The sequence below is a fragment of the Bos indicus genome, chromosome 14, assembly GCF_029378745.1.
Source record: "Bos indicus isolate NIAB-ARS_2022 breed Sahiwal x Tharparkar chromosome 14, NIAB-ARS_B.indTharparkar_mat_pri_1.0, whole genome shotgun sequence".
NCBI classification, from domain to species: Eukaryota; Metazoa; Chordata; class Mammalia; order Artiodactyla; family Bovidae; genus Bos; species Bos indicus.
Window position 1 is genome coordinate 8,429,898 of NC_091773.1, and position 22,648 is coordinate 8,452,545.

General features: G+C 49.5%; 1 protein-coding gene across 1 annotated transcript in view; it reads right to left on the reverse strand.

Moving 5' to 3' along the window:
• Positions 1-22,648, reverse strand: part of TG (thyroglobulin) — a 235,968-nt gene that overhangs the window by 98,978 nt on the left and 114,342 nt on the right. The window contains exons 37-41 of the mRNA XM_019974011.2: positions 22,015-22,179; positions 16,256-16,475; positions 14,585-14,678; positions 12,426-12,585; positions 5,068-5,270 (exon numbers count right to left, since the gene is read on the reverse strand). Of these exons, the coding sequence (XP_019829570.2) occupies positions 5,068-5,270; positions 12,426-12,585; positions 14,585-14,678; positions 16,256-16,475; positions 22,015-22,179 (842 nt within the window). The remainder of the gene's footprint in view (positions 1-5,067; positions 5,271-12,425; positions 12,586-14,584; positions 14,679-16,255; positions 16,476-22,014; positions 22,180-22,648) is intronic.

Consider the following 22,648-nt stretch of genomic DNA (forward strand, 5'->3'; position numbering starts at 1 on the left):
CTTCCCAACCTAAGTCCCCAGGGGAGGCTCTCCTCTCCTTGCGTCCCCTCCCTTCTGCCTAAACTTCTAGACCCAGCCCCTCAGATGACAGCAAGACCCCAGGATGACAGAGAAACACATAGAAGGAATGTGGCCCCGGAGAAATCATGAGCTATCTGGACTCCCCACCTGGGAAAATGTTATGGGAAAGAGAAAAAAGAAACTCACTTGGTATTTAAGCTGCTTTCATGATGGGTCTCCTTATTAAAGCAGTTGAGCATTTGCTTCAAAGTGCAGAGAAATAAAAGGGCTTCCCAGTTAGCTCAGTGGTAAAGAATCCGCTTGCCAATGCAGGAGACTTGAATTCTATCCCTGGGTCAGGAAGATCCCCTAGAATAGGAAATGGCAACCCACTCTAGTATTCTTGCCTGGAAAATCCCATAGGCAGAAGTACTTGGTAGGTTACAGTCCATGGGGTTGCACAGAGTCAGACATGACTGAATGACTGAGCACACACACTCTCACACAGAAATAAACCTGATTTGCAGATAGTGAGATAACTTTATAAAAATCCAATGGACCCAGCAGACAAAGTATTAGAGACGATAAGAAAGCTGAGCAGATGCAGAACCAACTTAGTTCCTAACACCCATGTTTACCGACTGGAGAGTAACACAGAAAACATGAAACCACTTAGGAAGGGTCTTGCCTCACAGCAAGTTTGCAAAGCTTTTATGGAGAAAAGTTCAAAACTCTATGAAAAGATAAGGCGACAAAAATACTATGGGCCTGGTTATAGGGTTAAGCTGATATAAGAACTAACATCCTAAAAACATATTTTGCCAAAATGATTTGAAAAAGTACATGAAACTACTGTCCAATTCCCATCAGGAATATTTTTTAAAATCAGTGAACTTATTCTGGCTTCCAGGGTAGCTCAGTAGTAAAGAACCCGCCTGCCAGTACAGGAGACACAGTTTCAATCCCTGGGTCCGGAAGATCCCCTGGATAAGGAAACGGCAACCCACTCCAGTATTCTTGCCTGGGAAATCCCATGGACAGAGGAGCCTGGCAGGCTACAGTCCGTGGGGTCTCAAAGAGTCGGATGTGACTTAGTGACTGAACAAAAACAACATTAAAACGTATCCCAACGTACATACAGAAGCATCAAAACCCATGAATAGACAGGCCAATTTTGCCTTAGAGAAGTAGCAGGGTGGGTGAGTGCTCCTGAGAGGTTCATGTGGAAACAGGAGAAAACGGTGTTCTGGACCCAAACCACCATCTCCCTCGCACTGGCCCCAGATGGTTTAATGGACTCAGCGTGGTCTTAGATGCCCTCTTTGAACCAGGAGCTGAGCTAAGTGTTAAGGCCGTACTAAGGAGATGAATCCTATACCCAACCAAGCCTGCAGTCACAGTAGAAATGGAATAAGCTGTGCTAGAAAACATGACAAGCAAGTAAAATAAATCAGAATTCCTAAAAGTTACCAAGCAGAAGTCTCTTCACCACAGTGAGATTCTTTCTGTTTTAGAGATGGAGAAAGGCTTCGAGGTCCCATCCAGCTGAGCCCTAAAGATGGAGTGAGTTTCCAGGTGGAAAACAGGACGTGCTGACCACAGACCAGCGTGGAAAAGATCTAGAGGAAGGCGTGGCATTTTCTAGGAATGGTGGCAGAGCTGGTGAGCCTGGACTGCAGGGTTTGTGTGGGAAAGGAGAGAGGAAAATTTAGTGTGAGGCCAACTCCCGGGGCCTGGAGCTCACTCTGAGGAATGTAGAATTGGGGCAACGTTGTAGGAAAGCCATGGAAACTTTTTCTAAGTCCTGTAAATCACAGCGTGGAGGACACGACCTCTTTTACCTTCTGTTAAAACTGGCCAAGGGGTCAATGCCACAGAATTCAGGCTTGCAACATGGCCTCCCCTTCCTTCTTCAACCTTCCACGAGGGTAGGTGAAACCTCCCACCTCCCGACCTGCTTTTGTTTGGAATTGCCTTTGCTTGGCATCGGACATGGGGAACTGGGTTTCTTAAGTTCCCACAGGGTGCAGCACACTTTACAATGAGTTTACATCATGACTCCTCTAATCCTCGGAAAACAGAATTAATCACACCCATTTTATCCATGAAGCAGGTGAAGTAAAGGGTTTCACCCAAGGCCAGCATCTTAACGCAAGCTTGTCTGATTCTAGGCTCTTTGACACACTGAGACCCTGAACACATCCCAGGCTCTTGGAGAAACATTCTCACAGGATTCGGCTTCACAGGTTCCAGCCCCTAACGCAGTGCTTTCTTGACTGTGTGTTCTCTAGCAGGTCACTAAACATCTCTTGGCTTTCTCATGTCTAGATTAGAAACAGAATAAATGTCCCTTGCAAATCAATGTCAGGAACCTATGAGATCATGTATTGAAATGGATTTATGGTCCCATACACGCTAAACAAATACATATAAGCTATTAATTATCAAAGGAGTCTGTCTCGTTCAAATTTCAATAGTTCTGGCCCCAAGCTTTGCAGAAAGACTGAAGATTTTATCCAAGAATATATCACCACCTCACTTTCATTCCTCCAAACATCTGTTGGTAGAGAGCACGTTGAAGGAACTGCTAATATATTGAAGTATTTTAGTTCTCTCAGTTCCAAATAATTTCACACGCATCCCAAAGACTGCGGGGAACAGTTGTAAAAGCTGTCTGTAAATGACTAAAACAGAAGGAGGATTTATTTTTAAATACACTACCATTTGTTAAAACAGATTCGTTTTTGAAATTCCCCAAACATCTAAACTCTCCAGAACTTTTAAAAGGAAAATTCTGCCTTCTGGGCCTACTGGAAGGTATTTTTGGTGTCCTCTGGGTCCCCTTGAGTGTCTGGTTTCTGAGAGGGCCCTGGGGGGAATCCCTTTGGGATCAACTCAAAGTCAGGAAGGTCTGCTTTCAACTCCAGAAACTGCAAGATGTTTGTGCTCAGGTCTCCTGCCACTCAGATGGACCCCATATGGAGGGACAGACTGAAGACCACCCGAAGCGAAGGACAAGAAACACAAGAAGGAGGTGGGAGGAAGGGAAGCGGGCCGGCCTGTGGGTCCCAGGACACACACCATCGCTCCCCTACCCAGGTTTGCAAGCCAGCTCCTTCACTGGCTGTCAATCACGGAGCATTGACCATAAGCCAGCAGTGCTGGGTGCCCCGGGCTCTGTGGAGAGCCGGGCACTGCTGGCCCCTGCTGTCCTGGAGTTGACAGTCTGTGGGAGAGACACATGTGGCAGGAAGAGTAATTCTTTACTGGTGGGGAAGCAGGAGAAAGGCTGGATGAGATTTACAGGTGGCAGCGGCCACAGGAAGGGGGTCCAACCCGAGGCTGGAAAGTCTGGAAGGAGTCCCTGAAAGACGAGTAGGTCAGGAAGGAGAACGACGGGAGGAAAGCACTTCGGGCAGAGGAGAGCACCTGGAGGAGGCTGAATATAGCACAGACTTCTCAGTAAATACTAGAAGGCTCCGTGGCTGCCGGAGATATAGAAAGTAGCAGGAGGCGCTGCTCCCTCTCAGGGCAGAGACAATGCCCATCCAGCCTCAACTGTGCGCTCTGAACTGGCACTTCTCTACCCTCCTCGTGGTCATGGGTTTGGACCTCAGGAAGGCTGGACAGAGCTGGGTGTGGTTTGATGGCCTTAGAATCGCCAGCTGGTCATGTCACTGGCCCTGACGGTTCTCCGTTGCTCTTTCCTTTGTGTCACTTAACAGTCTCCTCATTGCTTTCTTTTCCTCCAGCACTGGCCCCGTACATTCATCCTCCGCCAAGCTCTAGAAGTCTGACCCTTTGATGGTAAGAGTGTTCACAGTAACACTATTGCCAGTAGCCAAAAGGGGGAAGCAACTCAGATGTCAATCAGCAGACGAATGGATCAACAAAGCATGGTGTACACACACAATGCAATATCACTCAGCCTTAAAAATAAATGAAATTCTGATGCCTGCTACAACATGGATGAACCTTGAGGACGTTATGCTAAGTGAAATAAGCCGGTTACAACAGGACAGAGCTCATAGGATTCCACTCACCTGAGATAAATTCGCATTAGAGTAGGGAAATTCACAGAAGACAGAAAGTAGAAGAGACGTTACCAGGGGCTGGGAGGAAAGGAGAGTGGGGAGATAGTGCTTAATAGGTGCAGAGTCTCTGTTTGGAACGATGAAAAGGTGCTGCTGACGATTAACACTGATGGTCGCACCACGTTGTGAATGTACTTAATGCCAGTGAATGGTATGCTTACTAATGGTTAAGGTGGGAAACCAAACCAGCAAACAAACAAAAGCCGTCAACGGCTCACATGCACTCAGGATAAAACCCAAGGTGTTCGGTGCAGTCTGGCTGCTCTCTGCCTCCCAGCCTCCACTCCATGGTCCAGGCAGACTCTGCCCTCCCGCTGCACTGCATGATGGGCAGATCCCAGTGAGGAGACCTTGATGCCAGGACTCTGGTTGCGTGCCAGTACAGCCTGCAGCATCAGCATGCACAGTCCCTCTCACAGGGCACGCCCTCCTCCCTGAGCTTGGTGAGGGGCTTCTCTCTGAGCTGCCATAAGACTCTCTTTTAAACAGCTGCTTTAAGTGTCTGTCCCCTCTCTCTCAAGTAAACTACAAGCTTCCTGAAAACTAGGGCACAGATCATGTAGTAAGGCATTTCCAGCAATGAGCGTAGTACCTGGCACCAGGTGGACATTCAATAAAATTAGAAGCTAATCAGAACAGCCAACAGAGCTTATGCTGTGGTTAACAGGTGGTTTCCTCCATCATAGTTATTCCATCCCTATCATTATCATATCACCATCATCATCATTTTCACCACCTTCATCACCATCACCATCATCATCATCATTAACACTACCCTGTCTACATGATTAGTACTTAAGCTACGAGTAGCTATGAGTAGCCAGTAACATCCTGGCTCACATACGCATAGAAAGATGGCCATGGGCAGGACACCAATTCAGAACAAAGGAAAAAGGAAATCCAAGCAATCAAAGTCAGGTGGGGGAAGGAAGGACCACCTTCAGCAAGACTGAAGACAGAGTGGGCAGCTCACCATCAGCACAGCTCTCCGGAAGAGTCTGGAGTTGGCGGCCCTGGTGGTTACAAGGTGGATGCTGGCTATATCGGCTCCGCCACGGTCTGCTGCCAGGGTCACGCGCCGAGGGTCCCCGCCAAACGCTTGGATGTGGGTCTGCACCCAGGTCAGAGCCACCACCTGGTCCAGCAGCCCCCAGTTGCCGCTCAGCTCGCTGGACCCTTAAGAAAGAGAAAAGCCTTTAACCCTCTGTGACCCTGCGCCCTGGATGCAGCCAATCAGGCATGTGGTGCCTGTGGGGGACTTAGACTCCTGTCCACCCAGGTCAGGACTGTGGTTTCTCAATATTGTGGGAGAGCCTGGGCTCCGGAATCAGGCCCATCCAGCTGGGATTCTCCCATCAGCCTTTGCCAACTAGGAGACCATGGACACGTCCCTCCACGTCTGTGAACTAAGGCTTTCCCATCCTAGAAGGGGTGGCTCCTCAGATGAGAGGCAGCGCGTGTTCAGAGCCCCCACTTGGCACATCCAGGGAAAACGAGATGAGCTTCCTGCCCTGGATCCTCCCTGACTGCCCCTGACTCTCCATGTCTCTTCCCCATGACAAAGGCCAGGCCAGCCTGAGCCATCAGTCTCACCCCTTCCCACCACCTTCCATGACCTTCAGCAGCACTCAGTAGAGCTGATCTTTTTTTTTTCTTATAATTCAGGAAATATTTTGTATTTTATTTTTAGATTTTTTTTGATGATGACCATGTTTAAAGTCTTTATTGAATTTTTTGCAATATTGCTTCTGTTGTATATTTTGACTTCTTGGCTGCAAGGCATGTTAGCTCCCTGACGAGGGATCAAACATGCACTTCCTGCATCGGAAGGCGAAGTTTTCACCACTGGACCACCAGGGAAGTCCCCAGTAAATATTTTCTGAAAGCTCAGCACTTTTTAAAAATTGAATGATTTGGACACAGAAAACATACAGCCAGAACATTCTTCTCCTTGGCATTTGAGACACTCTATGCCCAGGCCCCATGGCCATCTTCTGAATTGAGCGGACCCTCCTTAGTCTACACCACTAAGGACTCTGGAGCACCAGGCCAGTCCTGGTCCGAGCCGAGGCTCACGCCCTTCTTCTCTGGCAGACCCTTGGCTTCAACCACCGCCTACGTGTGGCTGACTCTCAGGATGACGTCGCTGCCCAGAGCACTCTCCAGGCCCAGGTCCCTCACGTGCCTCCAGGAGGCTGTCTCACGGGCACCTCAGGTCCATTCAATCCCAAAGGGAATCGATTCTAAGTCTCTTGAGCGCCCCGCCAGCAGCTTCTCCTGAGTTTCTTACCTTCTCCCTCAAACCCAGCCATACCCACCCACTCCTCTCCTGCACAAGCTTGTGGGTCTTCCCGGACTCCTCTTTCAGCTGCATCCCCTCTTCCCCGCTCCCCTGGTGTGGTGCGTGCTCCCCCACTGATCTCTGCCCCGTCTCTCCTAGAGCTGTTCACTGGCCTCCTGTATCAGCACGCTCCTCCCGCCCCTGAATTCTCCATGTGCATCCAGAGTGATCTTCTCAACTGTAATTTTGATTATCTCTCTCTCTGAGACACACACACACACACACAACAATGTACACACACACCCCCCAATGTACACACACACCAGTGTACACACATACACTAGTGTACACACACCAAGGTATACACACACACAAGAAAGTACACACACACAAACACACACACCAGTGTACACACACACACACACACAATCAATGTACACACACACACACACACCCTGCCCCATCCTATGTAAAGTCTCCCATCTCATCTCATGGTCCTTCGGGCACCATTTCTTCTCGTGCATTCCAAGCCCCCCAGGACCTGGTCATCCTCCTCTCGGGGCACATCTCCCTCTGTCTCTCCCCTGTCCTGTGCCGCAGCCACCCAGGCTCACCAGCAGATGCTCAAACACAGCAGCCCTCCCCTCCCCCACCCTGGGCTCGGCACATGTGACTTCCTTCACCCAGACCCCTCCCTCTGCCCTTGACCTGCCCTAGCTCTGACCTCCGACCCAGTCATCCTCTGAGTCTGAGTTACAGCGTCAACTCACAGGCAGCCTCGGGGGAAGTGAGGGTCCCCTTTCAGAGTACTTGTCAGCATGGGCTCCCCTGCGAGACTCCGCCCTCCACTAAAGCCAGTGGCACGCAGTCGGTCCTTATGAAATGTTAAGTGAATGAAATGACTACACTTATGATGAACACGATTCAGTATCAAGTGAGAAACTATCAACAAAAACCCATTTCCCCAGATAGAAAGCAGCAAGACCTTGCATCCTGATTCCCCAGCCTGCTGTTCACAAAGAGCTGACGACACACCAGCTCGGTGCACATAATGGTTCGAATTACTCCTCCAGCTGGGGAGATGCTCAGAATTTCTTCAAACGCATTTCATGTTCTGGGTTTAATGAAGCCATTGGCACCCTTCTCTGTGGGCTTTTCTGGATTGCAGACACATTCTGTTTGTTTCCAAGGTCTCAGGGAGGGCAGGAAGGCTGGGCAGCGGCTGAACAAGACCCGGTCTGAGAGGTGACACCCACAGCCTGCATTTCCAGGGACAATGTAGAAGCAGGGCACTGTCCCTGACTCCCAGGGCCCCATGTACCAGCTTCCCACTGACAACGCTGACCTTCTGGGGTCTACAGACCCCTAGGAAGTCACAGATGAGGGTGCTTTCAGGAAGCAAATCTGAACCGGGCTTCACTTTATGCCAGCACCGTGCCAAGTAGTGCAGCCAGCAAGACAGACAAGGTCTCAGCCCTCAGGGCAGACAGCCTCCAGGACACGCACAGGGGGCAGCCAACTAGCTGATCCGAGATGGTCTAACTCAACCCTTTTATTTCCTAGTAGAACCTAAGACTTGAAAAGGAAAGAGTTTGTTTAGGTGCAAGAAGTAAATTTTCTTTCAGATTTTATTTTTAATGTGGGACCAAAGTCTTTACTGAATTTGTTACAATACTGTTTCTCTTTTATGTTTTGGTTTTCTGGCCACAGGGCATGCAGGATCCTAGCTTCCTGATCAGGGAAGGAACCCACACTCCCTGAACTGGAAGGCGAAGTCTTAACCACTGGGATGCCAGGGAAGTTCCCTAGAAGCAAATCTGAGATAGAATTGGCTCTTAAATCTAACACACACTCAGTACTTTTTGTCCTAACATTCAATCCAATTCAGCAAACATTTGTCAAAAAAAAAAAAAAAATCTATGGTGTGCAAGGCACTCTGTTATTTTCATTAAAAATTTTAGGTACTCTTCTTATGGAACCTCTGCGCAGAAGCCTTCATAACTCCTTCATTCCTGCTGCACACAAAGTCTAACTTCTTCCTGGCTTTTCCTCCCCTCTAAGATTAACTTCAGGCTTCCTTGGTGGCTCAGCTGGTAAAGAATCTGCCTGCAATACAGGAGACCCGGGTTCGATCCCTGGGTTGAGAAGATTCCCTGGAGGAGTGTCTGGCAACACACTCCAGTATTCTTGCCTGGAGAATTCTATGGACAGAGGAGGCTGGTGGGCTACAAGTCCATGGGGGGTGGGTCTCAAAAAGTCGGACAAAACTGAAGCGACTAAGCAGTAGCAGCAAGATTAACTTCAGCCCATCTGAGCAGTCTGCGTTCCCTTCATTTTCCAGCACCCATCCTACTCCAGACCTTGGGGTCTGCTCATCGCCTGTGCTCATCACCCTACAGTCTGGTCTTGGCTGAGCTCCATTCTCTTCATCTTCAGGGCTGAGCTCTGGTCTCACCTGGCTCAGCCCCACCACAAACATGCAGCAAGCAGTGCTGCTGGGGTCATGAAACTGGACAGGGCTGCTCTCTGCTGGCCAGGCATGTACAGTCCAGGAGGGAGTCCAGGATGTGAGTGGAAGATCTCTGGATAACGTGATCATGCACTTCTCCAACTGCCTCACCCCACCCTGATCTAATCCTCCAGCTCTCTTCTCCCCACTCTCTGTTCAAAACACATCAGCAAGCATTCAGTTGTTCCCTCATGGTCTAAATGGCTCTTGCTTGCTCATTTGATTTATTCAGTTATCCTTCTAAAGCTCCTCAGCCAGGTTCACAGCAGTTCCTCCCCCAGTTCTTGTTGATGGCCATCAATAAAAGGGATCATGGTGCATGGGCTGTGCAGGTGGGTTATGGAGCCAGACCAGTCAGGCACTGGTCTTACTCCACCCCTACAAGCTCAGCAGGGCCCTGGATGAGTTATTTAATGTGACTTGACTTTCTCCGTCTGTAAAATGGGATAACAATAGTACCAACTTCAACAGGTTGTTATGATGATTGAATTTGTTAAGATTTGTAAAAGGAACAGAATGATGCAGAGCCTAGTATAAAGTACTCTAGAAGTTATTTGTCTTTTCTTAAATAAAATAAAACAGGTTTAGATCCAGCTATTATCTCACAGATGCCCTTTGTGGGGTCTATGTTGTCTTCAGCAACAGAAGTTGCACTGGTGATGGAACAGGACTCTGGGCCTGTTCTTCTGGTCAAAAAGGGGAGCAGACCCCTCAGAGGGGAGCCTCTAAGGGGAAGCTCTGAGTGCCCCCAGGATGATGGGGTGATGGGCACATTACGGGGCCTGGCCTTCGGTCTGGCTCCCAGGCCAAAGCACACTTCCTCTGCTCCCACACCATGCAGGAGGCCTGCGGGCCATGGCCCACCCACTCCTCTGACCCTACAGGCCACTGGCCCCGGGTCCCCTCACCGCATTGCTTTGCCAGAGAGAGGAAGGTAATCACTGTGCCCTATACTGGCGGGGTCTGTCCTGCCTGTGAGATCCAGGCAGGGGGACCCCTTCACTTCCTTTCCACCTGCTCTTTACCAGGACCCATGCTCCTTCTAAGTACTATTGAGTTTGGGCTTTTCTCTCTGAGAACACAAGTTTGTCTAGTCGGCAGCAGAGCTGACATCAGTTTCTGTTTCCATCTCTCTCCCATCTCTTTTTTAATGTGCCTCTGGAGTCTGGCGCTCTCGGGGGATTATCTTCACTCTGAGCTACAACAGCAGATGCCGCGTGCATTCATCACATGAGATAAAGTACATGAAGTGGCAACTTGGCATGAGTCAGTAACTGCCAGGGCTGCTGCTGGCCAGATGCAGGGCCCAGACATGGCTGCAGCAGAACCCTCACTTACAGAGGCCCTGCTAGGGAAAGGGAAGGGGTGTTAACCTTGGGAGCCCCTGCGAGGTGCCAGCAAGCTTCCAGATGTTTGCCTTCACATGCCTGATCTCATGAGAGGTGAGCGACCTGGGATGGATGAGATGCGGAGGGACTGAACCCAGGTCTCCTGCATTCTAGGCATATTCTTTACCCTCTGAGCCACCAAGAGCCTAAGGGGGCTGGTAAATGATCCACCTGCCAATGCAGTAGATGCTAGAGATGTGGATTTGATCCCTGAGGTCGGGGAAATCCCCTGGAGTAGAAAATGGCAACAGACTTTCAGTATTATTGCCTGGAGAATTCCATGGACAGAGGAGCCTGGCTGGCTACAGTCCATGGGGCTACAGAGATGGGGACACAACTGAGCGACGGAGCACACACACTCAGAAGTGAGGCAGAAAGCCCCTTGACCTCTCTGAGCCCCGTGCTTTTCTCTGTGAAATGGCCATACTGTGCTGACCTCGTGGAGGTACCTGGAGACTGGGATGACGTCATCTGGGAAAGACGTCTGGTAGAGACACGGACGCTGCGTGAGCGTCACTCTCTTTCTCTCTTGCTTACAGCATTGCTTTAAGCAGAGGAACAGGCAGTGTTGCAAGCCAGGAGTGAGAAGGGGTGGGTGTTCTCTGCCTCCCCCAACACTGCTCCCAGAAATGGGGTCGCCTTCCCAGAAGCCTGCAGAATTCTCCATAGATTACAGCCCATGAAATCATAAGCCCGCCCCCTCACCGACGGGTAGCATATGGAAATTCTCTTCTGTCTGGAAAAGCTCTGAGCCGGAGTCAGCCAGGTCTGTGGAAAGCCCCACCCGAGCGGGTCCCACAGGCTGGCTTCTGAGTTTCACCATCTCTTTAGCGAAAGGAGCTCCTGACTTAAGAGTCATCAGTGGTGTTTTTGAAAAGAGGAAAGAAAATCCAGCAGGAGAGTCCAGTGCTCTAGCAGCCGCCGCTGCCTCTCTGAAGGAAAGCCTGGAATGGGTTCATCAGCCACACTCCCCTCATTGCCACTGGTCACATGTTGCCTTAACTTGTTGCCCGTCTCATGTCTGCTGTGCAAACCTAAAGTCTTTGTTATGACACTCAAGACCTCTAGCCACATGATCCACCCAGCCCTATCCCCCAGGGCTCCGGGGTTCTGCTCACGCTGGATGCCTGCCTCACTCACCCACGCTCTGGAGGAGCCGTGGTTCCGGCCACATTACATCCCACCCCCTGCCCCCAACCATACCCATCATGCAAGACATCCCAGGTCTTAAACGAGACCCCCGAAGAACAGAGATGATGCTCAGCGCTGTCCTTGAGGACATGCAAAGCCCATCACAGCCTCTGGAGCCCCTTCACACATAGCACCTCGCATGAGTCTCACAGTGACTTTGTTAGTTGGGTTAAAATTACTCCTATTTTAGAGGAGAAAACTGAGACTTGGAGAAAGGGAGGGTTTTGTCCAAGGTCACACAGAAAACACTTGGCTCTTTGGATTCCCAGACCAGGACGCCTGCCCTCCACCACAGCCGCCTAACAAACAACTGCTCTACCACTGGAGGTGGGGTGGGGTTGGGTGGAGTGGGGCTGGGGTAGAGATGAAAGAAAAGATGCGGGTGGATGATGCTGGGATTGGTCCAAGCCTCAGTTCTGCCCTGGGGGCTGGTGGGAAGGTGGAAGGTGTAGCCTGAGGGATAATGTCTGTGACTGCAAAGAAGACAGGCCAGAAGTTGACGGTGATGATGGAAATCATTGTCTATGCAGCCCTTGCTCCAGGAAACGGCTCTCTGAAGGCCCCAGAGCTCTTATCCACCCCTTAGCATCTCCAGGGCACATGGACCCTGGTGGTGAATCCTGGCTCTGCCTTTTCCTGACCATGTGAGCCTGAGCGAGGGTCTAGCCCTCTGGGGTCTCAATATGCACAAGCATACACACAGAGTTATTAATGTCACAAGACAAAACACTTAAGGTACTTGGAACGGCTTCAGACACGTGGTGAGTTTCACCAGTGGCACCTGTGACCTACGGGCATCAGCGTGGCTGGCGCGTCTCATGAAGGTACTGGCTGTACTCAGTGGGCTGGAGGAGGGCCAGGGGCCGGGAAGGGATGAGGTTTTAGGAAGAAAGGACTAAACGCACACAAAGAACACACTCGGCTCAGGGAGTCAGCGGTCCCCACCAACCCCAGCAACTCACCGGAACTCAGGAAGCCGAAGATGCCCGTGCGATAGCTGGCCGTGACCACAATGAGGTTGCCGACAGCAGCCAGGAAGGAGCCATCCACTGCCGGCCGGTCCCCACTGCCCTTGCCCTCCGCGGCATTGTGGAAGAACACCAGCACGGACGCGTTGGGGGCCTGCAGGGGGTGCAGACATGTGGGGGCTACAGGCGGCCACCTCCCCCTCCAGAGCTTGGGCAGGGCACCTTTGCCATGTAGGTGCCAGACCGAGCCAACACACAACTCTGGGTGTGTCAACACACCTACCCCAAGGCCAGGCAGGGGCAACAGAGCAGCCCAAGAGAGAAGTGGCAAAGCTACTTTTGACTGGAAACTCCCTGATGGGGAAGGGGTCCTGGATTTGAAGTCAGGATATGGGGATCAAGCCTCTGCTCAGGCCAGCTGTGCTTTCTTAGTAAGCCACGAAGCCTCTCCTAGCCTCAGATTCTACACCTCTAAAGTGGGAAAGGGGGGAGAAGATAGAAATAAACATACCTATCATTTCCTCCTAGAGTCCGTGTGAAGACCAATGACATTGTAGATCAACTGTAAAGTACTGTCGTCAACTTCTTGCTCACATTATGGCAAAAGTGTATGCTCACTGGTCACCACTCACTGGCCTTAGCCGTGAACTCTGGGACTCGATTGACCAAATCTACAGTAATAATTCACTAGCTGAGTGACCTTAGGCAAGTCATCTGACCTCTCTGAGCCTTGGGCTTTTCATCTATCCAGTGGGAATGATACCTCTTAGAAGCGTCAGGAGGATCAGAAGGAAGGATGCTATGAGGTGTTCAGCCGATGACGGGCACAGACCTCCAGAGGTGGTCCCGCCCCCGGCTCCTGTTCTTTCCAGTGGGTTCAACACTGTCCAGTTCCTACACTGCCTGAGTGATGGTCTCCTCCAGGCTTTAGGTGTGGTCTGTGTCCCACTCTTTGCCATTTACAATGTCTCTCTTATCACCTGTTCGTTGGTTAATTAGTATCTATGCCTTGTTTTATTCCATTCTCATAAGAACTTCATGAGCTGATGCTATTTCTCTCCCTACTTTTCAAACAGGAAACTGGGGCACAAAAAGTGTGAGTTGCCTTCTCCAGGCCAGGGAGGCAGTGGTAAGTGGCAGGCTGGTTTGGAGCCAGGACTTAATTCAACACCCCCACAATGATCTGGGGCTGGGCATCACCATCACCTCCCTCACTCTAAGCTCTACGCTTCTATTGATGCAGCCCAGAGGAGGCTCCATGTTCAGATGCCCTTGTTCCAAATCTCACTCAGCAGCTTGCTGTGCTCAAATCTCCAAAGTGCATTGCCTCTGGCTGCTGGTGGCTCAGGGACCGGAAGTGGAGGCGCATCACATCCACTGTGGGATCTGCCAACACGACTCACGTTTCCTAAGGCTCATCAGTTCTGTTTTCTCTCATGAGTTCTGACCCTTCCCCCAAAACAGGAAACTCAACTCAACATCAGGATCCTAGATGCTACTTAGGCAGGTACAGGCTTCAAAACAGGGCCTAACCAGAGTCAACCCTGAATATTCACTGGGAGGACTGAAGCTGAAGCTCCAGTACTTTGGCCACCTGATGTGAAGAGCCAACTCACTGGAAAAGACCCTGATGCTGGGAAAGATTGAAGGCAGGAGGAGAAGGGGGTGACAGAGGATGAGATGGTTGTATGGCATCACCAACTCGATGGACATGAGTTTGAGCACGCTCTGGGAGTTGGTGATGGACAGGGAAGCCTGGCATGCTGCAGTCCATGGGGTTGCAAAGAGTCGGACACGACTGAGTGACTGAACTAAACTGCCTATTTCTGCTCCTCCCGCTGTAATGAAAGCCCCCTTGAGGACAGCAACTTTATTTTGTTCATAGCTGCAACCCATGGAGAACAGACCCTCCCATCACTGGCGCTTTATGAATATCTCTTAGAGAACTGAACCCAGATAACCATGCCCCATGCTCCCATGCAGGAGATGAGAGGAGGCCCTGGAGGAACCAGGCTGGCGCTCAGGCCCTCAGGCCTCAGGGAGCCAAGAACCAGCCAGGAGAGCACGGGGCAGACCATGCTGGCAGTGCAGGGGTTGGGGATTTCCAACAGGGCAGCTTTCACAGAAAACATAGCAAGGGCTGTCGAACTCACCATGTTCTGCGGGACAAACACATTGAGATACAGGCAATCTTCACTGACCCCGGGAGGCGTGGGCGTCCTGATGCCTGGCTGCCAGCACCTGGCCCTGCAGATACAGATGGATGGCGTGTGACTTGCAGGAAAAACAATTAAAGAGACACACTCAGCCCTCCTGCATGCCCAGCAGCAGCAGCAGAACCCACTGCCCAATTCTGAAGTCCCAGCAGCCCACTGACAATTAGGCAGCTTCAGGAAATGGTTAATGGGATTGGTGAGTAAATGCTGGAAGGAGCAGGATGACCACCAGTCTCTCAATCATGGGCCTGAGGAGTGTCCCCTGGGCAAGGTGCCCACCCAGATAGAGCAGAGGAACACGGGTGTCACCTGGGCCCTGGGGCCCTGCAGGCTCCAGGGTACAGACCTGCTGGGATGAGGGGTCTCAACCTGCTTTCTCCATCACTACAGAGTCAAGTGTGCTGGTCGAAACATCTCCTGGCATAAGAGCTGAGATGCATATCTGGGACACACATGAAGCAAGCATGATGGTTACCTGTCCAAGCCTGGTTAGTACTGGGCTCTGATGGACCAAGCTCTCACTGCTCTTCACTTGAAAGCCTGTCAAGTGGGTGGATCCTAACCCAGTGAAGTTCTCTAATTAGTGCTTATTTGTTCCTTTTGTCTCCCAGGGGTGACTTTCATGGCTTTCTGCATCCTTCTGCCACTGTCCTAGCTTAAGTCTTCCTGTCGCTCGCCTGGAATATCCCAGAGCCTCCTGCTCATCCCTCTGTCTGGTCCTGAGCTCCTAGAGCTGCCCACCAACTGGCCTTGGGCAGTGATGGACACGGAGAATGTGGCTGCATCCTCGGGACAGAGCTGCGGACACCTGTGCAGAGGGAAAGGCCGTGGGGCGAGAGAGGCAGGCACAGGTGCTCCTTCCACAGATACTCTGAACATGCTTTCATCAGAAAAATGACAGAATCGTGTCCCGTCTGTCAACTATCTACAGTGGTACATGCATGGGAGGGAATGGGCAAAATTGAAAAGCAGAGGAAGGAAAATAGGATATTCCATTTTTTTCCCCTATTTTTGAAAACTCCTTTTAATATCATGTCTATTGGGGGAATGAAAAGACCTTTTACATTATTATTATTTTTTAATTATTATTATAAGCTATGCTTTTCCTTCTCTGCTTATTTCTCAGCCCCACTGACGTCAGATGTAGCTGGGAGGTTGAGTTCCGGCCACTGCCATGGTGGGGCACGTGATGAATGTGCCCCGCCCATGGGTGTGGCCCAAGGAAACCTCCCCTGCACTAACAGCCTCTCTTTCCTGGATGCAAAGTCAAGGGAGGTTCCTAGAAGGAAACTTGGAAGGTCTGTGCTGAAAAAGACACGCCAGCTTGGGTCCCCGCATCACTGCATGGAGCAGAGCACACCAGCCCCTCCATCACCAAAGGAGGCAGGACCAAGACAATGTTAAGTCACAGACAAGTGGGGGTTTATGTGTAAGAGCACTCAACGTCATCTTAGCTAATGTACCCCCAGTGCACGGCTCAAATCCTAACGCACTGCTCTGTTATCAACTCTCACTTTGAAGGCTTAGAATGGGAGAAGGCTTCTCTGGACACCACTCCCCCCACCCCCCCTCCCCCCCACCACCAGATGTATTCCACTCCATCCTTACCGTGGCTTGGTGGCTTCCCAGGACCCAGTCCAGTTCAAGTGCTCGGGGGCCCGGAAGCGTTTCTCCCCCAGGGGTGGGGCGGCATACGGAACTCCCAGGAACTGGTCCACTGGCTTCCACGAAGTGCCCACTTGAATGGCCTGTGACCTGCCCAGCAGCTGGCCATGGGTGGCAATGGGCACTGAAGGTGAAGATGTCCCAAAGCCGGGCAGAGGGATGTCTGGAGTGGGGGAAGGAAGAGAGCATAGTACATGCTCTATTGAGGGGTATTCCAGACATGTTTTAAGAAACAAATCAAAAAGACCAAACACTGCTTTCTGCACTTAAAAAAAAAAAATGTTAGTTATTCATTCAGGCCCCAATAACTTAAGTCAAGTTAGTGTCTAATGCGGAAAAAGAAAAAAGAAACCCAACAAAGACACCTGATCTTCCCCAGGCACTGAGCAATCCTTCCCTCAGTTCTGTCATCTCAAGTTCTTTCCAGGGAGATCACCCAGGCCCACAAATCCTGACTTGCCTCCCTGGGACCAGATGTCATCACGATTCTGGATTACTTGGATTTTAAAAAGAACAGAGGGGCCCAGACCATGCAAGGTCCAATCGTCCAGGGGAGTCTGGACTGGAGCCCATCACTGGACACACCAGTTACTTCCAGGAGGAAATGTACGGGCTGGTCCTGCTAAGACGGATGAATACCTGATATCATTTCTTCAGTCAACTTTGGGTCAGATTTTGACCCCAAACGAGTTTGCCAAAAACTTACAAAAATATTTTTTTCTGACTTTAAGACTGCTTGGATTTTAGAACTATCGCTGAGGCACTGCAGACCCGGTAAGTACATTTCACTGGTGAGGAAGTGGGTTTAGGGGCTGAGGGTGGGTAGCTGTCAGGATGTCAAGGTGATGAGGTAAGAGTCAAAGCTGTGCTTTTCTGAGCCCCAGCTCTGACCACGGGGCCAGAGGTTCACACGGGGTCAAGGGTCGGGCCTGGCCTGCAGCACCCATCCTCCCTCTGTGCCTGTCTGGATCCCACCTGGTCCTTTAGGTCAGGCTGGTGTGGCCGGCCATCCTGCCCTGTGCTCCACAGGCCTCCCGCCCCTCCCAGCAGTGCTAATCTCCAGACACTTATCAGCCTCCCTGTAGCCTTATCTTATCTCCTCTGCTGTATTCCCTCACATTCATTCATTGAGTCAATATACTTTTATCAGCTCAGTTTAGTTCAGTTCAGTCACTCAGTCTTGTCTGACTCTTTGCAATCCCATGGACTGCAGCAAGCCAGGCTTTCCTGTCCTTCACCAACACCTGGAGTTTACTCAAACTCATGTCCATCGAGTTGGTGATGCCATCCAACCATCTAATCCTCTGTCGTCCCCTTCTCCTCCTGCCATCAATCTTTCCCAGCATCGGGGTCTTTTCAGATGAGTCAGTTCTTCAAATCAGGTGGCCAAAGTATTGGAGTTTCAGCTTCAACATCAGTCCTTCCAATGAATACTCGGGACTGATTTCCTTTAGGATGGACTGGTTGGATCTCCTTGCAGTCCAAGGGACTCTCAAGAGTCTTCTGTAACACCATAGTTCAAAAGCATTAATTCTTCAACCCTCAGCTTTCTTTATAGTCCAACTCTCACATCCATACATGACCACTGGAAAAACCATAGCTTTGACTAGACGGGCTTTGTTGGCAAAGTAATGTCTCTGCTTTTGAATATGCTGTATAGGTTGGTCATAACTTTCTTCCAAGGAGCAAGCGTCTTTTAATTTCATGGCTGCAGTCACCATCTGCAGTGATTTTGGAGCCCAAAAAAATAAAGTCTGTAACTGTTTCCACTATTTCCCCATCTATTTGCCATGAAGTGATGGGACCAGATGCCATGATCTTAGTTTTCTGAATGTTGAGTTTTAAGCCAATGTTTCCACTCTCCTCTTTCACTTTCATCAAGAAGCTCTTTAGTTCTTCTGTGCTTTCTGCCATAAGGGTGGTGTCATCTGCATATCTAAGGTTATTGATATTTCTCCTGGCAATCTTGATTCCAGCTTTTGCTTCATCCAGTCCAGAGTTTCTTGTGCTGTTTTCTGCATATAAGTTAAATAAGCAGGGTGACAATATACAGTCTTGATGTACTCCTTTCCCAATTTGGAACCAGTCTGTTGTTCCATGTCCAGTTCTAACTGTTGCTTCCTGACCTGCATACAGAGTTCTCAAGAGGCAAGTCAGGTGGTCTGGTATTCCCATCTCTTCAAGAATTTTCCAGAGTTTGTTGTGATCCACACAGTGAAAGGCTTTGGATTAAGTGGAAGTAGATGTTTTTCTGGAACTCTCTTGCTTTTTCAATGATCTAACAGATGTTGGTAATTTGATTTCTGGTTCCTCTACCTTTTCTAAATCCAACTTGAACATCTGGAAGTTCACAGTTCACACACTGTTGAAGCCTGGCTTGGAATTTTGAGCATTACTTTACTAGCATGTGAGATGAGTACCAGCTCAGGCTCAGTGCCAAATGCCATTTTCAGAGGCTTAAGACAGGCCTGTGTCTGGTTCCCACAGGTCTTAGGGCCTCACCCAGAGGAAACCAACACTGGTGAAGAGATTCTGTGTGTGTGTGTGTGTGTGTGTGTGTGTGTGTGCGCACACGTGTGTGCGCAGTCTCTCTTATTTATTTCCAACAGATGTGTTTTCTTTGCTCCAATTCACTGTGGGCCGATGGAGAGGGAAAGCTTTGCAGCTTGGTCTGCAGCTCTGTCTGTTTAAAATACACATTTATGATGAACGTAAATGTGGGAGAGGAGGCAGACAGACAGGCAGAAGTTTATCCATTCCTCAAGAGTTTGGTACTATGCAGTGGCTCAACTGGAGGTGGTTTTGACCCCAGGAAACATCTGACAATGTCTGGAGATATTCTGGGGTTGTCACAGGATTGAGGAGAGGTCTGAGCTCCTAATATCTCATAGGATGGAGGCCAGAGATGCTATTAAACAACCTATGATAGAGACAACAGGTCATCCAGTCCCAGGTGTCAGTGTCAGGCGTCGGGGCTGAGACCCCCTGGTGTGATATGCATTCATGACCTCCAGGCCACTGAGGGTCCACGTGGTGAGGAGGAAGCAATGAACGGACCTGTGTTTGTGTGAGGGACCAGCTGCTTTAGAAAAACCTCATAGTTCTTTTGACCCTCGATTTTCCCATCGCCGAGAAAGGAACAGTAGCCGTCCCTACAACACAAAGATGTCAGGAAGAAATACCACGATGCCTGTAATGTCCCAAGCTCAGTGCCTGGTGTGTGACCGGAGACCAACACGTGAATGAATGAATGGGGAGAGGGAAGGAAGAAAGGAAGGAGGGAAAGATAGAAGGAAGGAGGGAAGGAGTGGAGGGGTGAAAGAAAGAAAGAAAAAGGAAGGTCAAAAGGTAGAGAGAGCAGAAGGAAAGAGTGAGTGAAAACTTGGTTGTTCACACACTGGCGTGTGAGTTATAACCCAAAATGGAAACTTGGGATGGAAAGAAATACGTGCCGCTTTATAATCTGGCCTCGATCGCAAATCATGCCTGCTCTCACCCCCACAGTTCCTTCCTTCTCACAAAATTTCCTGTTTCAATTGCAAATCACAGGCTCTCTGGCTAGCATTCAGGACCGACCGTGGATGCTAAGGCAGTGAAAACTCCCAAGGTCAGCTCTTTTGCTCTGCAGGAAACAGCCACATTTCATGAACGTGGCATCATCTCAAGCAGGGAGCAGAGACAGAAAATATAAAAGCTAAAGAATTTTGAGGGAATGCAAGCCTGCTTTCCCATGGACACTGGTATTTAAGCCTCCCTCCAGAGGCTGCCCAATGTATCCCAGACGGAATGAGATCCAACGTGGGAAAAATATCTGCTGTGCATTTCTCCCTTTTGAAATCTTTTGCAGAAGTGGAGACTCTTTCTAGAATACCCATATATTTAGGTTCTGTGACTATTTGGATTAAGAAAATTATTTGTAGCTCTATATGTACTTTAGGTGCAAATAAACAAATGTCTATGTAGATACACGTGGGCATGTGTCTTCTGCTGGAGAGTGAGCATTTCATGCTGAATTTGAGACACACAGAATTCAGAGAGAAGCAGTCTAATTTGTTTTACAGAACTCATACCTCAAAGTGAAGGCATTTCTCAGCAGGACTACTGTGCAGATTGGCTACACTATGGATGAAATCTATTTAACTCGACCAAATGATATAAGCATCCTGAGAGTCCCTTGGACTGCAAAGAGATCAAACCAGTCCCTCTTAAAGGAAATCAATCCTGAATATTCATTGGAAGGGCTGATGCTGAAGCTGAAGCTCCAGTACTTTGGCCACCTGATGCAAAGAACTGACTCATTGGAAAAGACCCTGATGCTGGGAAAGATTGAAGGCAGGAGGATAAAGGGATGACAGAGGATGAGATGGTTGGATGGCATCACCGACTTGATGGACATGAGTTTAAGCAAGCTCCAGGAGTTGGTGAAGGACAGGGAAGCCTGGCATGCTGCACTCCATGGGGTCACAAAAATCAGACACGACTGAGTGACTGAACTGAACTGAATAGAAGGCAAGCCTTAAGATTAAGGGCCCAAGACCTTAGTTTATAGGAATCAAAGCACTCCTAAGCCTGGGGACCTTCTCCTGATCTAAATACTGAGGTGGAGGAAAGGGGGAGAGAGGACACCCCTGGATCCAGACAGCCCTAAAGGACCATTAATACTCAAGGACAAGGTGAGGCCAAATTTCACTGTTACTGGGTCTTATAAATAAAGTTTTATTGGTACACAGCTGTGCCCATCGATCTATTATTGTCTGTGGCCACTTTTCTGCTTCAACAGCAGAGTTCAATAGCTGTAACAGAGAATTGTAGCTGTGAAGCCTAAAATATTTATTATCTGACTCTTTACAGAGAGAGATCATTAACATCTGCTCTTGAAGATAAGATGGCAGACTCAGCCAACATTTCTAAAAAGTTATTCATTCCATCCCGTAAGCATGTCTAGTCGGGAGGGGGTGTCCCCCAGGGCCTTGGCTCCCATGTTTCCTGTTCTATAGCTCATATCATTTCACTTTAGGCTGTAATTATATGCTGCTTGTTCCTTGCATGCTTCACCCCTGCATCCCCAGCACCCAACACAAGGGCTGACACATGATAACACATTACTGGATGTTTGTAAACTGAACCCAGCCAGAGCAACCACACTCTTTGGTGATGGTGATATGGTCACTAGGCACTGCAGTTTTGTGGGAGAGGACTGCCCCTAGAGATACGAGACCTGGCTCCAAGTCCCTGTTCCGTCATCACTAGTTGTATGAAATCAGAGAAGTAACCTAACTTCTCTGGACCAGAGTCTCCTGGCCTCTAAGAAAGGGATCAATCCTTTATCTTGATATCTCACAGGATAACATGAGGATCCAACAAGATAAGGTATGTGAAACAACTTTATAAACTCTGAAACAGTACTAAAAAGTGGCCTAATGAATTATTTTATGCAGAAACTCAAAGGCCAAAATGGCTTCTATAACTCAAAAGAAGTCATGAATACAGACAGTGCAGAGAAGTTCTAGGTCAGAAGTAGGCTTTTTTGTCTTCCTTCAGTTCATCCCGTGTAAGTGCCACATAGCCTAAGATGACTTTGACTGACTTTTCCTTAAGAACCTCAAAAGCCGCCGCCCATGAGTCACCACTTTCTCCGACAGTCCCTCCCAGCCATACCCAGGCCCTTGGGAATGTCTGCAAAGACACAGGCTGGCACTCACTTGGCTTCCGGTAGATGTAGGTGGCCTCTTCGTGGAGCAGAAGTCGGCAGTTCTGGGCCTGCAGGCTGTGTGTGCAGCTCTGGGTATCAGCATAGAACATACACCTCACAGCCCCAGGTTGGGTCTGCAGAGTGGTGACAAGGCAGTCCTGGTGACGGGAACACTCTGCAGAGGAGAAGAATGGTGGGGATTGAGCCTGAGAGATCATCTCAGTCAAGTATTCAAAAATACATTCATGAATCCATGCGTCCATTGATCCATCCATCCAGTCATGCCATCCGTGAACCCATCAGTTCATCCATTCATCTGTCCAACCATCTATCTTACCATCCAACCATACATTCATAAATCCATGCATCCACTGATCCATCCATCCAGTTGTGATCCATGAATCCATCCATACATCCATTCATCCTGCCATCTAACCATACATCCATGAATCCATGCATGCACCCTTCCATCTATCCAAGCATCATCCATTCATCCATTCACGTAATTATACATCCATGAATCTGTGTATCATCCATCCACCCACTCTTCCATTTGTCCCAAGACAACCTGAGGTGCCTGGCAGGAAGGAATTCATCTGAGAGAGAAGACATGGGTGAGGACTTCTCTGCAGTCTCCTCACTTT